The 20,591-nt window shown below is 38.3% G+C and overlaps 1 protein-coding gene across 2 annotated transcripts; it reads left to right on the forward strand.

Annotated features, from left to right (window-relative positions):
* Positions 1-5,078: 5,078 nt before the first annotated feature.
* Positions 5,079-19,516, forward strand: LOC122782176 (rab11 family-interacting protein 2). 2 transcript variants are annotated; one of them, XM_044046417.1, is made up of 6 exons: positions 5,079-5,254; positions 6,246-6,831; positions 9,754-10,160; positions 10,775-11,126; positions 12,329-12,428; positions 14,903-19,516. In XM_044046417.1, exons 2-6 carry the CDS (start codon positions 6,479-6,481, stop codon positions 15,125-15,127), a joined length of 1,437 nt encoding a protein of 478 aa, XP_043902352.1. In that variant the 5' UTR covers positions 5,079-5,254; positions 6,246-6,478; the 3' UTR covers positions 15,128-19,516. The 2 variants fall into 2 exon arrangements, with proteins under 2 accessions (XP_043902352.1, XP_043902354.1); XM_044046419.1 differs by having other exon boundaries at positions 12,329-12,401.
* Positions 19,517-20,591: the final 1,075 nt, after the last annotated feature.

Raw genomic sequence — 20,591 nt, forward strand, 5'->3', positions numbered from 1 at the left:
GTGAAGTTTCATCTCATCAATATGTAAAAATGACTTTGCAATGTGGTGTTCAACGTGTTAATGTGTTAGGAGGAAATGTTAATTTGATACTTAATATACGCAAATTGCTATAAAACTGTGAAGACTGAGTAGCTGTGTGGGATGATCACCCTTGTAGAAACTGGTAATAAGCTGATTCCATTCTACTTTTCGCTTTGAAGACTGGTAAACATTATGATACAGCCCACTTATGTTTTCTGTGGGACTAAGGTAATACTTCTTATTTTTGTCTTTATAATACACACTCTCTCCACGTGCAGTATTTGCTTTACATTTAAATGTTCAAATGTTTTACTCCTGGTTACAGTTAATATATATACACACATGCTGCATATCCTATTGACTATGCAAATACCTGTGCACCGTATATTCCACCGTCCTGGCGGAAAATGGTAATCTACAGAAACTCGTTTAGAGCATGTTTTACATACATTACCTTAAATTCTTCAAATTATTCCAGTCGCCTTTTTATTTCTGCTTTGAAAAGCTCAGGCCCGGCAGCAGGATTTCATAAAGTAGTCCATGTGTTATATTTTCAGCTGATAAAACAGCATTGACAGGAGTTTTAAATAGGCAACATACTTTCTCCAGTATTATATCCAACAAGTGCACTGAAGTAAAAGTGGACTGACGAAGAAATCCCCATAAACCAAGAGAGGACGACATAGAACATGCACCATGTGCTACAAAACCACCAATTTCTTTTTGGACATTTGCGAGCCCTCTGCATGGATTATACAAAGATACTGTATAAGGAGTTTGAAATGGCCTAACCTCCGTTCTGTCATTCCCAATTCATTCAGGGCTGACAGTTTTCCTTTTTCTCTGCATACATATTCTTGTCATTAGCATGCCTCTGAACCTTGCCTCGCACTGTCTCTTCTGAACAGTTCACATGAATTATTTCATCCTGTGCAGGGCTGACTGCAGGGCATACACATGTGGGCGCTTCCTCTGGCCAGGGTCGAGTCTTTTCATACTGATACAGGGCGAACACCTGTTTGCCTGCCCCACTGAACATGACCCCGGAGTGTGCTGCTGACATTAAACGGTGCATGTAAGAATGTACTAATTTGGAAGCCTGCGGGGACAAAGTGAGCCTAATAATGTCTTAGTAATACCAGAATACAACTTTAACCGTTTTTTTTCCACTATAAAGTTATTGGTGGACGTTATTAACACAAGTCTAACACACGCACTACATGGGGAAATATGGTCTTGTAATGTTTAATAAAAGTCAGAGCTCCATGATAGATTGTGACCCTGTGAGCGCAACGTTTTTAAGGTTCACTGTTAAATCAACTTGGACTCTTGAGATATTACTTATATTACTCATATTACTTCTTTATTAAGGTTACCTACTTATCCCTGTACCAAAGAGGCAATCAAGTTTTCAGTATAGTTTGTGGCTGTAAGAAATGGGTGACTTTGCATTATTTGGGTTTTGGTTTGATTGCATTCTTTGCTTAACATTGCACTAGACACTTTAACATTAAGTTGCACTTTAATGCATGTTTGCACAGAATATTTTTACATTCAGATTCTTTTTTATATAAAACATTTTGATTATATGTAGAAAACCTTTCTTTTAACATGATGTTCTTGTGGCAGGTGCTGTGGTGGCCACTCATCTCCTCCTGAAAAGGAAAGGTGTATTAGAACAATAAAACAATGTGTGTGAAGATTTATAATTGATTATGTTCTGTGAATATTGTGTGAATATGTGCTATAATGCTGCTGTGTAAACAAATGTTAGAACTTTGGCAAGACACTCACCTTTTCTTCCTCTGTTTGCAGCAGGGTGTTCGGTTAAAGGCGTCCCTAAGCGAGCAGGCACCTATTTATGGTTCTGGGACAGACCAAGTGGAGATAGGAGAGGGGGGATTAAAGTAGAAGGGTAGGTATAAAAGAAATTGTGTGATTTAGGTTATTTTGATTAAAAAAAATGGGTTAGGGTTAGGTATTTATAAGTATTTATAGAAATGATGTTGTTAGGTCACTTGCTCATGGTAGTGCCAGAGCTGACAATCAGGGACAGTGAATAAAAAGGCAGCATTTTATATGTGTTTGTGTTGCTGGTCAGAACTCAGGATTATTGCTCCCATTTAGTTCAGTTAATAATTATTAGGGGGTGCCCCTTTATTCACTTGTGTCCCTGCCCCCTGAAATATCTGTGCACACTACTGACCAGATGATTTTTAGCAGCAGCAGCTCACCAATGCACCTTGAATGCACCTTCTCTTCGTGCACAGTTTTGCCTCAGGAACACAGTCAAATATGTTAAACCAAGCAAGAGGACATCTAGTGTAATTACCGATTACAGAGTGGAGTGCTGTGCACATAGCATGATTGACATGCAGGGAGAAACACCTCCTGGACAAACAAGGCTGTGCTAATTGGATGGTTGGCCTAAGAATAGTGTTTTTAGTCCGGTTTTTTAATATGTTTTCATTTACTTCATTTACTGGAAATATTTGTAGGGAATATGGTGTAAAAAAAAATCAAAGCAGATTTGTCAACTGCCTCTCCAGATTTTTCAACTTTCTTGTTTTGAAAGCAAGTAAACAACACAAGCATGTCAAGTTCAGTGAGTTATGAATGTTGTAGTTTCACTCACTCATACTGTGGTTATGAGGTAGAAATCACAGTCTTTAAGGAGTCACCGGGCTGACATGTAGCCCCAGCTTAGCAGCCCCTTTAGCTTAGCTCGTCACGCTGTAGTCGCACATCTGCACCTATATATCAAAGCAGTGCACAAAAACATTCCTGAGAGCAAAGCAGTGGTGATTTGTGTGCCTTTCTCCTTTTTTTTATTAAAATTCATCTGTGATCTAACTGTTCACTCGGCTAAAAGCTATACCTTTTAAATCAGTCATCCGTCCACAAGTGAGATCTGCACTATATTAAGACCAGCACTGACATCACGACTGTTTCCCCTGTCCCTGCCGAGCCTCACGCTTCTTTCATATAATTTTTCTTGTCCCTTACAGATGGACAAGCTTGCAGCAAGATATTTTTTAAAGTGTTTAATAAATGTAATACAACCTTTATAGTGTTGAAGAAAGGGGACTAAATCAGAACCATGTGCCTGCAGTTAGGGGCCACGGCTAATACAGTTCAACATGTGGACCAGGTCATGCAGGCAGGTTCACTTACATGTTGGCAGTTTATGACCTTCAGTGCAGTTCTCTTAGAACATAGAGTGGGTGCTTATGATGCTGCACTCTAATTTATAATGTGATGTTTTGTTTTTATATACACCTAAATATTCTCTACAGCAGGAGAGTAATAAAAGGATACAGGTGATGCTGGAATGCAGTGTCTTTCATGTTTTATCTCAAAAAAGGAGCTGTGCAGCGGCAGAATGTTCCTATAGGGGGTTATATATGAAAATGTTTGACTTATAGTGAAATTAAGGAAGAGTGTCATGACCCTGTTGGGCTGTATGCATGTAATGGGTCATTATTTCATTCAGCTCAACCTGACACTGCTAACCACAACAGATCATAAAATGTAACTGAAGAGGAATGTGAGAAGTGATGGTACCAGATAAATCACAAAGGGAGCTGTGCTGTGTGAATACTTTTACTTACACTTTGAGCATATTCCACTGTGGAGAAAGCTTATCTTGTGTTGTCTTGAAATGCAATCAAAATTCACTGCACTTGAAACAGAGATGCTTGTCTTCCTATTTTGTCCCTTTCCCATGATGCACTCAACAGCAAGAGCTACTCAAGTCTTAGAGGCTGCGTCCTAGCTCAACATTTTGGACATTAATAACAGTAGTTGTCATGGTCAGGTGTAGATGTCATGGTTTGTTCCAATATCATATTTTTTTCTAAATTAAGTTAATATTTGAGAAACCCTATTCGAGTATCAATCAAACACTGATATAAGAAAATACATTAATAATTTTCTTCAGTAGCATTATAACAAATTATATATACATGTACTGTATATTGAAATCATTTTTATTGTGATGTCACACTTTGAGGTGTAAAACACACATTTGTAAATACATATACAATATCCTCATGTATCCAACAAATCCAAAAATAACAAATATGTTGTACACAAAAAAGAAACAGCTGTGGAAGCACAAAGGCTCAGATTTGACATAAAATGCAAACACCTGAAATGATGGATTGGACTTTATATTGTGCCATAAATGTTTATAAATATATGTCCACGTATGAGCTAAAAGCCAATCAACAACACTAATTGATATAAACATGTAATGCTTTTGCAGCATCTGCATCATTTTGCAGGGTCAATACTCGTCGAGTGCTTATTCCTACAGTAAATATAAAATACAAGGGTGAGAGATCCACAGATGCATTAAATGCTATCTGACTCACATTTTTTGTACAGCCTAATATTTCACTAAGCCTTAGCATTTCATTCAGAGATGTACTCTAGATAAGTGCAATAATCTCAGTTTGATGGATGGCCCAGCCGGAGCCTCAGGCCAGCGGTGTGTGTACACACTGCAATGGTTGTTGCAGAATGATAAAACCAACACGGGCAGGTGTGTTTGGTTAAGATGCACTTGTCAAGTGGGGTGACAAGCATGTCTGTGTTCATTCAAGTGAACCCCTTATCTGCACCTCCATGTCCCACTCATGAGACAAAAGCACTTCCCATGTTTGTATGATTTACTTCAAGTGATGTGCACCCATCCCCACACACACACACACACACACGCACTCACATCCATAATCATACACAGAGTGAAATCTGTTGGCTAAAATTATTTATATTGCCTCTCATTACTGCTTAGTCCACAGCTGTGGGCCAAAATGTCACTGTGTCGTGTTTATTTTCTTTATACATGTATTTGTGTGTTTTTCTGTTTGTTTTTTTTAATAAATCTGCACGGATTGTATGTGTGAACGTGTGCGACTTTATTTTTATTATTATTATTTTATGTAATTAGTTTTATCGTAATTATTTAACTTTATTGTTATAATTATCATTATTATTGTTATTTGTTTTTAATGAATATTGGATCTTTAAACTTTCACCCGCGTGGGACAGGAAGTGACGTCAGACAAGGAAATGAAGCTCGCCACTCGCCGACACCAACAGTGATCAGCCACAGAAACATCAGCTGGCATTCGTCTCATAAGTCGGCGCATGAATGTGGTTTTTGTTTACTTTTTGAGCGTGATGAGGTGCTGAATGTGCGTCTACATCTACTGAAAATGACACCAAGGTAAGATACTCTGTGTCTGTGTCACGCTCACTGTGCCTGTTAGCTTAGCAGCTAGCTGCCTGTAGCTGTCGTAAAACCTGCAGACAAAGCTCAGTGTAAACCTCATAATTATGAGTCGCTTCACCGAATGATTAAACCAGTGGCACTGAGCTGAATTAAAGACTACTAGGTCGTGACAAACCTGTGGAAAGAGGCTCACTTAAGGATACAATACAATTTTGGAGAATTCATGCAGTTTCAGAAATGTATTAATAACTTTAAACAATATTTATTTATAGAGCATGTTTCAAAATTCACAAAATCAACATACATTTTATAAAAATCAGTCAAATGAATAAAGTCATCAGGGTTTGTTTTTGTTTTGTTTTTAAAAGAAGAGGTTAAAGTATTTGATACATAAAACCAATATGGTGTATGGAGGCAGAAATACAGAACTAAGTCTAAAATCAGGAAAGGCATTTTGATGAAAGTGAATTTTAGAAAGCCATTTGTAGGGTTGTCATTTAGTTTTTTTATTGACACTGTTTTTTCTTTGAGCTCAACAGCAGCGATATACATACAGAGTGCTCATAGACACTATTAGGCAGCAGAAAAAGGCATATACATTGAATCCAAGTGAAATTACTTTGGTCTAAATAGATTTAATTAAAATGACGTCTTCCCTTCTGAGCCTGTCGCCAATTAGGTGACTGTGCACCAAGACCAAAGTGTGTCACTGCATGAGATCATCACTGTCTGTGGTCATGCTGTAGCACTAAGAGATTCAGACCTGTATATAGGTACTCTACCAACTTTTATGCAAATTCACATTGTTTTAGTCTTCACATTTCCTGGAATTTCTCGAATAATTAAAATCACATGTGTCTCAACAAATCTGGCTGTAACCATTAGCTGGCTTAATATTGATGCTCTCCATGTGTCCACATGAGTCATGTCTTGGTTCTGGAAAAGATACTGATGCTCTTCTGCTTCTTTCTTCTTCTTTTTTTAGATGACTCACCAGTGGCTTGGACATCTGATTTGACAGAACATGGGACTTGCTCTGTTTGTTCGATTTGTAATTGTGATTGCTACTCTAGGCACAAATCACACTGACATGAACAACACACTATCGTGAATCATGAGTTTTGCTTTTTGCACATCACTCTCTCTAAATACCTAACTTCATGCATTTTACCATTTAATTTGTATTGAATGGTTCTAAGTTAACAACCAGTGCTGACAATGTCACTGGGGGAGCAGTCTCAAAAGTGGTTTCCAACCCATGTCCAAGCCACTGTTTTTCAAGCAAGCCATTTACAGCCCAAGGGCAAAAATGGCACCAATGATGCCTACACTATTATTCAGCTGGGCAAGGAAAAGTACTCGACATCAGTGGCAGAGAAGACTGTCAGTCCAATCTGGCGAGAAGAAGCCTCCTTTGAATTACCTGGTCTGCTTTTGGAGGGCAACCCAGAAGTATATGAACTCTGCCTTATTGTGATGCATCGATCGTTGGTTGGGATGGACAAGTTCCTGGGTCAGAGGTCCATCAATCTTAATGAAATCTTTGATAACAAGGAGCGAAAGAAAACTGAGTAAGTACTGCATCACATACCGTAACAGTAAAGTCCCACATTTCACTAGAGTCAACATAGCTGCCAAACAAAGCACACAGCTAAACCAACCAAATATTAGAAGATTGTCCTCAGCAGAACTCTAACCATGCATTGTTGCATTAAAAAACTTTTTTTGGGAAATTTGCCAAACATGTAATGCTGCCCTGATTTGATTATCAATCATTGGAAATGAAATATTGAAGTTAAAGCAACAAGTGAACTACCATTAATCATGTTTTCTGTACTGTCATTGCAGTGCCATTACTTAATCCACCCATTAAATATTAACTTGCCACTTGTCATATTTGAATTAGAATTTTTGATACAGTATATTTCTTACCAAGATTTTAGCTTCAAAGAGTTTGAGCTGTTATTTTATGCAGGATTTCTCCAGCATTTTAAGTGTTATTGTAGCTCATGGTCAAGAAGCAGTGTAGAGGAACAGATTTTCTTTAGAGGAAGTGGAAAATATTTGCAGAGCTATTCCAGTCATAAGTGGATTACAGCTCCTGGTACAGTATATTAGTTGTTACACACAGTCACATTCATTTACGTCACATTTTATTTCCACATTAGGCTACATATGTGGACAGTGTGCAGAGTTGTGTGTGTTATATTTTGTGCTTTGCTCTCAATTAGGTTGATAACATGGCATTGTCTGTTTAAACAGTTTCACAAATACCTTTCTGATCAAAAGAGCAGGAATCAAATTGGTTGTTACCTAGTAGATGAATCAGTCCAACAAAATCAAATCATTGGGTTTCTTTAATCTTTAACTGTGTTGTTTCTTAGTTAAATTACATGATAAAATTGTTTCACAGTAAGTAACCACACATTGGTTGAGTGTTATTTTGTATTTGCTGTTTCATGCTTTGTTATATATATGTATGTATGTATATATATATATATACATATATATATATATATATATATATATATATATATATATATATTTCCCTACATTGTTAAGAGATTGTTTTTAGCTTAATCATTGGTGTGGTGTAGTTGGCCTAATTGAAACTAGTGGAGCTGGCTAAACATGTCTTGTTAGTCACTCCTGTTCATACAGTTGTTTCTACTTGTGCTGGGTTTAAATCTCATCTTGTTTTGTTGGTTTCACATGTTCCTGTGTGCTTTTTTTGTGCACAAAGAATGTAAGTCATGAAGTGGAGACACTTTAGGTTGATTATAGGTGTGACTTTTCTGGCCAGTACTGGGTGTTGGTCTAACTGAGTAACAGGTGACTTATCTGTGCTGTTTATCTGCCTTATGTTCCTTCAGCAGAGAATCTAACATATGCCATCACATCTCTATTAAGTACTATTATACTTGGCCAAAGGGTGTTGACCCTTACAAGTCCATCAAACCCTACAGAAACAGAATAACCAAACTGAATCTGCTGCTAATTAGCTCAGTGCACGTTTTAAAATGGAAAGACACTTCCCTTTTGCCCATCAGGTGGCAGAATCACAATATATTATAATCAGCGTGAATTGGTTTTATTTGTTTTAGGTGTCTGAGCTGATGCAGCTTGAGGTTGTGCCCTTTTTCAGCAGTGGTTCAGTAATGGATATGCTCGCATTGCTCGCTTGCCTAATCCTACACTGCAGGCACACTTGACAATGATGCCGGGACCCTCCATGCTATAGCCACACTCGATAGTACGACTGTGTTCGTTGTGGCCCTTCGCGCACTGTTTTTGAACTGATATATTGGGGAGGAAAAACCTGCCTTGATATCTGAGTAGGCAGCCCATAATTATCGCACACCTGTGTTTGTTGATTGTGAGGAGTTTCCCAGAGGTCCTGGCCCAAGTGGGAGGATTGTGGTTCCAAGCACACAGAGGTTTATCTTGGCCTTGAGACACATGTGAGGTGCAGCCCTGGCCCCACGGCAGCAGCATGCTGTGGCCGCTGATCATACTGAGCATGGTGCACAGCCTGGGAATTAGACCCAGTAAGGCCTTTCATGAATGGGCTCCTGGGCCACGAGACGGTTTAGAATAGCCCTCAACAGCTGCGGTTTTTAAAAAGCCAATAGCAACACTTCTTTGGTTTGAAGATATTAGCTGATATTTCATTCTGGAATTCGAGGGATACGACCAATCCCCACTTAAATCCAGAGAGTAATATCAGCAGTCTTATTAAAAGAAATATATTATGCAAATATATTCTCAGTTAGAGGGTTGTCTATTATTTTAAAACATTTATTATATTAATGGGACTGTACTACAGTGGAGCCCACACACGCATTCTACGATTTACTTTGTCGGATTTCCTATAAGACATTGTGACAAGCCCTAGCACACGAACGATATGTCTCGTTAGCATATATTGGCTGGTGGGTTGCCCTGCAACTTGGCTTTGCAATTTCCCAGTTGCTTGTTGTTGCATTTCTGAACAAAGGCCAGATTTGTGCAAATGCCACGTCATTTCGCTCACAGTGAAAGCATAAATCCCATTACTTCCAGTTGAAGAAGCAGGGAGGTTAAACAAATAGAATCTCAAAAGCAGCCTGAAATGGCCTATATTATTCTGCAGTTGGCTGTTTCTTACATTCAGTTTGCAAAGAATAATGTTTATCCACTGAATGATAAATTGCATTCTCACTTGTGTCAGGAAAAAGTTCAAATGATTTAAGCTCCTGCATTTGTGTTTAGCTTTTGGATTAGTCTGCTCAAATTAGCCTTTTCACTGGTGTCCACAAAGAAGTAGGTAGAGCACATTAGAAAAGATTTGGGCTGTTTTTTTTCCATTTTTCATTTTGTTTGATAGTGTAGGGGCATTTACTGACTTTGTATACCTGTGTTCTTGAATTGTGGCTAATCAAATAACAATTATTCACTCATTTTATATAAATTGTCTTTTTGAATTTACTAATCCTAAGCTTCCTCCATTCTAGCTGGTATTCCTTGCAGTCCAAGCCAGGAAAGAAGAGGAAAGAACGAGGCCGCATCCAAGTTGGCGTCCAGTTCATGAGAAATAACATGACAGCCAGCATGTTCGACCTCTCCATGAAGGAAAAGCCCCGCTCTCCTTTTTCCAAGCTTAAGGACAAAATGAAAGGTCGCAAACATGACAGTGGCTTTAGTGACACATCTTCAGCCATCCTGCCTCGCTCTACTGTATGTGACTTGGAGCCCAGCCGTGAGTCTTCTGGCCCAGACCCACAACCCCAGCCTGATCCAAAGGTGAAGAGACAATTACTCGCTGGGGCTCATAAACTCTCTGCAGCCCATTCCATGTCAGATCTCATTGGGACCCACTTTCGACCCAAACTGGACTCCATGAACTCCATAGGAGAGACTGGTGAGCACCAAAGCTTTTGCTTTCTCATTTTGTATGTTTGCCAGTTTGGTGTTACATTATTATCACGGTTTGCCACATACCCATCATTGTAGGTCATGGTGTTGGGGCTGAGTCTAGTCACAGAGCTACAGAGATACACTGTATATTTAACAACATTAACAATAAGGGATATTAACTGATAAAGGAAATATATGTAGCTAACCAGTGGCCTGGACTGCTCCTCTAGCTGATACTGTTTTGCATGTACTGAAAGTCTTAAAAATCAATATCTGCTGGTGTCAGTGTTGTGGTTGTGTATTGTCTAGAACATTCTGTAAGCAGTTTTGAAGTCCTTTTTCACACTAAATGTGCCAAGCACTCTGACAGTTATCTGACTAGTCTGTTATTCATTACCCACATTTTGTTTAATGATATGTGAAAAGAAAAGAAAAGCCAAAACTGTCCACCTTCACACACTTTTCTGACCATACATCCATCTGAGTTATATGACTGAATTGAATCAGTTATGGTCTGTCCCTAATAATTCCATAGTATTTTCTGTCCTTTTAAGAATGAGATTAGGTCTTTCTCCATCATTAGGTGATGTAATGAATTCGGTTTCTCCCTGATTTCAGGGAGCACAGGTGGACCTCATAGGCGTTCCCAGAGCGAGGTGCCAGACTATCAGGATGGCGAGGCACACAGTGACCCTTTTACTGATATCAGTGACACCCTGCCACAGAAGTATGCCACGCTCCCACGCAATCACAACCCATTTGAGGAGGACCGCGCACAGCTGTGGGACCGTGCAGAGCGGAAGGAAAAAAAGGAGAAGGTCAGCCTACTGGAACGTGTGACAGGAAAGAAGGAAGCCCGCAAGCCCAGCAACGGGGCCCGATCAGGCAGCCCTGGAGACCTGCGTTCCCCCAACCCCTTTAGTGGAGACTCAAAAGCAGATACTAACCCATTCAGCTCCAACTACAAAAGGTAGTTCTCTTTTTCAGTTTTGCTTTGTGGTTCACCAAAATTATAATTAAAACACACAACACAGCTTTCCTCCAGTCACCATGTTTCATTCACCTCATAAAATTCTGTTTTTTGTGTTGTTATTTTTTTAAATTTTTTTTTATTTAATATATAATTTCAACTTTCTCTCTGATTTTTCATCTTCTTAAATCTGCATATTTTCTGGTTTCTTTTCCCCACATAACAAAGAAAGCATTAAAACTGAATAACTTTGGACATTTTATGGACCATATATAAAATAGGAAATACAAGCTAAATCAAATAATTTGTTAAAAAAAATATGTCAATATAAATATGTCAAAGGTCTTCTGTCAACCATCAAAAATCTCTTTATTCTCTTCACTAAATCCCCCACCACCTTCATTTTAGTTTAATGGTGCATCTTAACAATCACTAGCTGATATCAAACTAGTTCAGAGCAATGTTTAGACAACTAGGAAACAAAAATAGCATCCTAATTTCCTTTGAATTTCTTGATTGTAGCCTTTATTCATGTGGCAGCAGTGGCTATTATATATTTGCAGCATATTTCCATTGTATTTTTCCACAAATACCTCACGTGGAACAACCACTACCCTGGGGGGTATTGGTTACATGTAGTGGCTTGTGTAGTTTTTAATACCTTGTCACTTGAAATCTACTTTTTGATACACCCCCATCTCCCTGCACTCCCTGCACTGTTTTTAAGTTTTGTTGTTGAAAGTCATTTTTCATCCATCCATTTTCTACCACTTTATTCTCCTCTGTTTCTTATGTTGCACTAAGAGTTGGTAAGCACTGTGGCTAAGTTCTGGTTTATCAGACGAGAAGGTGTCATTAGTGGCTCTTTAGAGAGCCTGGGCTTGATAAGAGAGCCCTCTGAGCTATAGTAATGAGATCCTATGCTGAGATAGACCACCCAATTAACCACTTATCTCTGGAGGCACTAGTCCATCATCTTTACTGCTGCCTTTGTCATGCAGTAGCTCAGTGGTCATTTATAATGTGGTGCATGAACATAAAGAGGGGACTCAAAGTACTGTTTTATTGGATGAACTTATTCACAGCTGCAGCAAAAGAACACTTTGTGTTCAACTTAAATATCCAAAATTGCATCAGAGAGTCTGTATACGTTGTTGTATTCGAAATATACACCACTGACTTGCTGTTTGATTGTTTTGCAGTGACAGAAAGTCAACAGGAAAAGAAGACTTCACCTTTGGCCACAAGAAGAAGGACATCTTTGGAAAGAAAAATGTACGAATGGAAACACAGCCTTGTCTGGTAAAATTGTTTGTCAGGTGATGGATGTTGTTGCACATTGTCACACATTGTCACTTTTACTTGACAGAGACTGAGATAGAAAAGAAAATAGGAGGAATGACCTTCACATTTGCAACTGTGTTATTACTTCATGTTCAGTGTCAGACATATTTTTAGTTGAGAAGTCTAAGTTTCATTTGACAAAGCAGCTGGTGACACTGATCTCTGAGACCTCTGAAAATTCAGATGTGCCATTCAACTAATTAGCAGCTGCACACATCGGTCATCGTGTCTGATCCAATCATGATTTGTAGTGGTGTGAAGTTTCAGTCTATATAAGGTCAGTCAAAGTGGTGTATAGCACTGGCTCTGTAATTGGAGTTTTGTTGTCGAGAAAAAGGCAAAGACATGTTTTGTTTATCATTTTTAATGATTATTACATTATGTGTAAGTGGCCTTCTTATCCTGTTGTTTTCTGCGAAATCCTGCAGTTTCAGATTTAAATGGCACAAAAATGTACAGACTATTACATAGCAAAATTGGTATTCATGAGGGAGCAGTGGGAATGGTTGCTTAAGTGATGCCTAAACGACAAAGAGAATGTGGATAATGGCTTTCCTCACCTTTCTGTGTGGGTGTTGAGGGCTGTCGGTATCCACACGTGCCCCTGTGCATGCTGCAGTGCCTTGCCGAAATGGCAGGCTCCCATTTCCTCTGTTCCAAGGCCCTAATTAACCACATGCGGGGGGAGGGAGGGCAGTGAGAGATTTCAAAGGACTGAGCTTTTAGATTCTCTAGGCTGAGCTCATTAGAAACTGTAATGAAACAACTGGAGAATGCCAAGTGTGTGCCTTATCTTCTCCTCACTACTGATCGCAGAAAAATGGCCATCATTACTTTGCCAGTGTATGGTCATTTCTAGGCCTTTGTCACCAGCCACTAAAGCTCCTGATTATTATGCCGTGTGTGCACATGCGTGGGTAAGAGAGAGCGTGTGCACATACACAAATGCTTGTGTGTTCCGTACAGTATGGCTGTCAGTTCTCTTATTGCCTCTGTAGTTGGCTTAAGTGCAGTATCTTTCAATCAGATGCCTTTTTGTGTTTTGTGTGTGAGGAATAGGTTACTGAGCTCTACTCTTGAAATCTTCCTTACACTGGACATTTAATCTCTATTGAAAATATTTCATTTTGGTTTGTGTAGCCCCACAGTAGCCTCTGTGCTGTTTTTAGCGATAAGATACCTGGTAAGCAGTCTCGCTCCAGGTCTTTCAGCATTGTCTTTAGCCAGCAGTAGAAGCTTGAATGGTGCATGGGAGTGGAAGCTGATAAGTGTGGTATTTTAAACAGGGTGAAGGCTTTGCTGCTCTCTCCGTTTGGGGGAGGATGCCCAGCACTGAAGCGATAAAGTGGTACCTCATTAAAAACGATTACAGCTCCTCTCGTACCCGCGCAATATGATCTGCACATACTGTACCACACTGCTCTGTCCAAAAAGATTGTCCTCAAAGAGCAAAGCTGGGCTTGGGTTGCATCCTTTTTTTTGGTATTTTATTCTGACCTTTAATTGAAGAAATATGCATCCTGGCGCTTTCCCTTAAAACAAAGATGTCATTTTTGTGGGAAATGTTTTATTGTTCACTACAGGCAGGCTTGCAGTAGTTTTTTCCTTAACCATTCCTGTTTAGGAAGATCATATTAGAAAGTTCAAAGAAAAAACTTTCTCTGTATGTTGGTGTCAAAGTTAAGTCCCATTAGAGCCATTAAACTGCTGTTGATTTGATACAAACACTGTTAGACAGTTTTAGATCACAACATCTGCCACAGAGAATCAGTGCTCGGGCTGCATTTTTCTGTCCGAACTTGACTGTTCCTGAGAGAATTTTGACTGAGCTGTAACCAAACTTGATATACTGTACATGTACATATTTTTTTTGTTGGTGCCATACACAGTTGCTGTGTACTATAACTGTGTCTGGCAATGGGAAAGGAGGAAGACGGGGAGAGGGGAAAAGTGTGGGTATGTGCGATTGGTGTGTGTGTGCCCCAGTCAGTAACGAGTCACTGCGACACAATGACAAATGACAAAAGTTATCTTTATTTTCACACACCGTAAGAGTCATCACCAGTATGTTTACAATTTCAGACTCACCTTTAACATCCATCAGTTCTTCATAAATTACTCTTGTTGAACTTGAACCACTGATAAATATTAACATAAAACAGCTGCCTTGGTATATTTTGAGTTGTGGAGGAAAAGCATAGCATCCACTGTGGGTTAACGGCCTCAATAACCAGTGTGATGTGTTTGCGGTCCTGTCGTAAATAGTAACCCTGGTTTTAAAAAGGGACACTTGGTTGGTTTCCACTTATTATCGCTTATTTTTACCCATTATACATCTATTAATTACATGTTTACACCATTTCATCAACCTTTATAAAACATATGAACAATTTTGTGGTAAGGTACTTAATGATTTTTTTTTCTTTTTTCAGGAGGTCACGAAGGAAAGTGTGGCTGCTTATAGCAACTTATCATTTGAGGAGGTTGTGCAGGAACTCATCAAGCAGAAAGAAGTAGTGAAAAAGAAAGATGCTCAGATCAGGGAGCTGGAAGACTACATCGATGACCTACTTGTGCGTGTCATGGAGGAAACACCAAGCATTCTACGGACACCCTATGAGCCAAAAAAGAAGGCCGGTAAACTTAGCAAGAAATAAAAGGCAGCAAAGAAACAAGAAAGGTTACACATTAAGGTTTAGCCTTAGCTTGTGTATCATTATCATATGTTAAATTTATGATTGAGCTATATCGTTAGAACATTTTAATTCAATTAATGTAGTTCTTATACATTTTTAATGTTTTGGTTATCCTAGTTCTTTGTTTGGCATTCCTAAACATTCTTTTTTTTTAATTCCTCTCTAGTTACTCGTGGTTTATGTTGAGGTACTTAAACACACACATAGTATTCATCACTTAATTAAAGTCAGGATTGGGTTTAGCTACTATTGAATGCACTTGTGACCAGCACAGGTCTGTTACTCGTACAGCTGGAAGCCCTTCAGTTGAAAGTGCGGGAAAAGTCATGTTTACCAGATGATGAAGTCGCAATAGTGTGTTGTTTGCTGAAAGATTGGTCAATTGGATTGACAAGATAAGACGAAACTGTTGGTACTGTTTTTAAACTTGGCATCTAAAATGTGATGCATGTGAAGCAGAGACGGTATAAGCTTTGCTCATAGTCTTCTCTAGTCATTGCTGCAGATGTGGATGAACTCTGCTTTTAACCAATAGACTGAGTGATTTATAGGTATTCTTAGAAAAACTGGAAGAGAGTCATTGTAAGAAGAAATTGCTGGACGGTAAATAGGAGTCTGGTTTCTCTCCGAGTCATTTTTACAAACAAACTTACATCCCTTTTATTCGGTGCTGACTCTTTACTCTCTTTATTTTATTTATGATGATTATCATGTGAATGTCTTGCACCAATGATCTTGTATTCACTCACTGAAGGTTATATTTTGTGCAATAATCGCAACTTAATGGTTTTGGGCTTGTATTCTGCTGATAATGTTCTTGTTTACAATTTAATTACATCTTTTGTTTTGAATCTTTCACTAAATATTGATTGAATTTCTTTGTTAAGGCCTACATGAATTGACCTGCCTTCATTTTCTACCACTACAGTTTTTTGAAGGATTTTGCTGAGGGTACAGGTAAGCTGCACCCTGGATATTTTCAGTTTAACAGTTAAAACATGCTAAAATGTCACAGTGACCCCAATACCACCTCTCTTGCAAATGGTTTTGTTGTAATAACACTTAAAAGTTATGACAAATCTTAGCAAACACTTTCACGCACTAAGGCTTTACTGATACAGTTCATATATGTAATTCATATTGGCATTAATATGTTTACTGGTGACCTCCATTGTGTATTGTGGCTCAGTATATTTCACTGTATTTGATGTTTCATGATCAAACTTGAGGATAGAATGTGTGTTGCTCCAGTTCACTTGGTTACTGACGATTCATTAATAATTGTTTGAGGTAAATGACCAGTGGACATAATTTAGGTCACTGACGGCTTGTGTCGGATGTTTCCTGTCCTCATTTCACAGTTTTAGTGTCATCTCAAATGTCACTTCAATCTGTGATGCTGAACCCATAGCAGTACACCTTATTTCCATGTTAAACACTACGCTGTAGTTTTCTTTTATTAGCAACATGACAAGCTTTGGAGAAGCTGCCTGATTTCACCACTAAAATGTACTAAAATGAATGAAATGACTACTGTTTAGGTTCTGGTCTCGTACAGAGGCCTTTACCTGAACCTGTGCTTGTTGTATAGTTACTTACTGATGTTAAGGTTTACGTTGCTACTTTGTTTGGTCTTTCTTAATGGAAAGGAGTTTCATGAACAGTGTTGAATATGCTTTGTATTATCAATATCTTTCACTCAAAGTTGCACACCATTTTTAATGGAGGTCCTTTTAATGTGACGCTCCACTTTGTCTTGTTGCTGGTATTAATTCTGATTTTTTTCTTTTTTTAACATCTGTTTTGTAACAACTGTTCTATCCCAAGTCTTCAGAACATTTGACCTCTACACTGTATACCAAACTGCAGGTGCTGCGATACTGTACCTATGAAATGTCAACAGTCCAAAACACTTTAAATGGTTTCATGTACGTCGCACCACTCTGAAACACATTTAGTCTTATGCTGTTCATAATTGTTTTCTGCTGCTGTGAACGGACTTCTTTCTTCTGTAGGTTTGTCATCTCTTTTTGGATTTGAAGCCTAAATCTTGATGCTGAATGTATTCTGGTTGACTTTGGATATGCAGAATTTTGAAATGTATAATCATATACAGTACATTAACAAGGCCATTCAACCTTGATTGCCTTTAAAGTATTTGGTGTATCCAAAGAGGTCATTTCAGATGCAATTGTTTTTTCTTTCTCCTGTTCTACACTTTATTCTCTGTGGTTATTTGGACAAAATTCAGCTTGTCTTTATCATGGACAGGAAGTTATTGTTATCATTGTGTGTGTGATGATGTGACACAAATGTTGGGAAAATCCCTTTGTATTTGAAAGGGATGATTTGATCTGCTTATATTTTCTAAAGCCAAAACATGTTATGATACTAATGTAGAAGATATGTGGACAAGTATCTGCTTTCCATTATGAAAAACTTTAATGAATGCCTTCCTACATATTATGTTAAAGTACTGTATAAACTCTCATCTATTCGTTACAGGCTGCAACAACTCCTTTGACTAGTCTGTATTCATAGTTAGCCAGTTGTTCATGGACCTTACTAGACATTACACACAAACTACATATAATGTAGTGCTTAGACACTTTGTAACATCACTTCACCTGTCTCGACCTTTGGAAATTGTGCTTCCTGCGGATTTATTCTGAACATTCACAGTTAATTTATCTGAAATTTTAAAAGTGGGAATAAAAGTGTAAACTGAAGAGTGACTATTTGCAAATTAGTCAAAAATCTGACATTTACAAACTCTGACTTAATTGTGATACTCTTTATTGTATCACAATTTACAATTATTTATTGTAGTTACTGCCACTTTAGATCATTTCTCTTGCATATATTTATGGAAGTGACATTTTAGTTTAGGTCATATTGTGTTTTAAAAGAGCAGGTGATTTACACCCACGTCTGCAAAGATTCTGAAAGCTCGGTTGCTTTGCCTCAATGAACAGATAAGGTCTGAGAACATTTAATGTTTGGGCCTCAAGGTTATTTAGTTCAAATGAAAAATGAGGGGTTTACTTAATTAATTTCGCTTGCCACTCGTTTTCTTGCTTGATTCTTACATCGGCTTCATGCTTTAAAATCATTTATTGCTTTGGTAGATGTCAGTCTAAAACACAAATCTAAATGAAAAGAGATTTTTAATATAATTTTCAGCACAGTAATATGTTTTTTGTTTGTTTATAAAGCCTGCATCATTAAAGAGTTCTTCCTTGCCTTTTTAGATAAAAGTTGTCATTCAATTAATGGCAGTCTCTAAATATGCAAAGCACTCTTTGGGCTCAGAGGCAACATTTCCTATAGAATCTGGCCATGGCTTGTGTCATAATGTAAGTTTATATATACTGGACATCTGTTAAGTAAGTAAGCGTTGTAGGACATTGTTTACCAAACTAATGTATGACCTTTTTCCCCCCCCTCCATGTTGACGATGCATGCATGCACTGATCTCACAATTCTCTGGCAGTCGTAAGTCCTCTGCTGATAATATGATGCTGCTTGCCATAGGCCACAAGCAGCTGCCAGGCAGTAAGACATAAGCTCCAGCTAAATCCCCTGATGGTGCTCGTAATGTGGCTCATAGTTTGGAAGAAAATGATGACTGTTTATAGAAGATCTTGCCAGTCAGCAAAGCTTAATTGAGTTAACAGTGTATAGAGGCTGGTGCACAGAGGCCAACACAGTTGAATATAATGCTGGGTTTGGTTCTTCGTTAAGATGAATGAACGAGGAACATTCTGGTTCCTACCTCGTAATGTAACTCGTAAATGTGTTTCTGCATGTGAATCACATTTGTTTTTACTCTGTATCACACAATGTTGCCAAAATTGTATAGCATTTTTCTGCTTCAGAAACCATTAAATCACACAACCTTGTTGAAATGTTAGAATTCAGAGTTCCGTGTCTGAGTCAGTTAAATAATTATGTCATAGAATTCACTGTAAAAAATGTAATTTTAATATTTAATATTCCCCTGTAATTAATTACCAATATGCAAGACTTTCATACAAGGATGTTCTGGGGGCCATGAATGTATGGCTTTTATTTTATGATTCTGGGAACACACTTGAGTCTTGATGCTGTCTTATGACAACAGTGTAATGCTGTTAATGGTGATTGTAAAGTGCCAACCTAATTCAAAGGAAATGGTGATGCATTCCTAATTCTGATTCACTTTCAATGTACTACATTTTGGAGCATTACATTTTAAATAATGTCATCGCTGTCATGATTAAATTCCAATGTTTTTTGAAGATTGAAAGTTTTGTATGTTTTCTATTGCATACCCTCAATTAAAATTGTGGAAACGTTTTATAAACAATATGACAAGAGTTTAATAAAAATGATCACCCTGATTCAAATGTGCAAAGCATAGTTCCTGAAGGATAAATTATATACCGGTCTTAATTAACTCTGATCTCACTGGCAGTTGAACCATGATTAGTGTTTGTTATTGTGCTGATTGGTGTCAGGCATTTGTTTTGTCCCTGCTCAGAGACACTCTTCCTTTTGTTCTGGGAAAATTCCCATGCTTTACTGGCAAAAGAGAGAAGTGGCATCATTTGACAACTGAGTAGCAAGATTGCTTGTTAAAATGCCACTCTAATTTGCCTGTGTGTGCTACAAGACTGTGAAATCTTTTGGGACAAGAAACACTTGTCTTGTTTACCACCTGATGCTTTTGAGGATTGGTTTGCTTCCCTGTCACCCTGCCACATAGCAGGTTAAAACATGACCTCTCTCCTGTCACCTCAGTGTTGTAGTCCCTGAAGAGGTGTGCCTCAACAGCGCAGCAGCTGCCACTGCTCACCACAGCATCACGTTAGATCTCCTGATGGAAGTTGAATAGCAGTGGTAACCATGGATACTGGCAAAATACAACATTACTTACAGCTTAATCACATAAACGTTGACAGATATAGGTGACTGAAACAATGACAAAACCACTTAAAGGTTTTTAGTTTTTTCCATAAAAACAAATGAATGTGTCAGTGGTTTTAGATTAAATCATGCTCATGAATTTAATTTAAATATATGTATGTCTGTGTTAACTTGTGCATCTTGGGAGACAGTGAACACAAATAAGTGTGTAATTGGCCTTTATGTATGTGTCACCTGTTGTATTTATAAGCTAATTGGCATACCTATTGTCATCCTTACACGTTCATCAGCATATTGAATTTCACAGATCCCAGCTTTTGTACGGCAGAGGCACGTGCCATTTGAGTGCCTCCTAGACTGAAGCCCATTAGTGTGCATTATATCATATTGCGGTAATTTGAGGAAATTTCCAACAAACATGTTACGTAAGATTCTGTGGGTGCAGAAGAGCACATGCGTGCCAGAAAGGGCCACCCACAGGTCACCTGTACTCCCCTTTAAATATGGATGGGCGTCA

This window comes from Solea senegalensis, linkage group LG15 (genome assembly GCF_019176455.1).
Source record: "Solea senegalensis isolate Sse05_10M linkage group LG15, IFAPA_SoseM_1, whole genome shotgun sequence".
In the NCBI taxonomy this organism is placed as follows: Eukaryota; Metazoa; Chordata; class Actinopteri; order Pleuronectiformes; family Soleidae; genus Solea; species Solea senegalensis.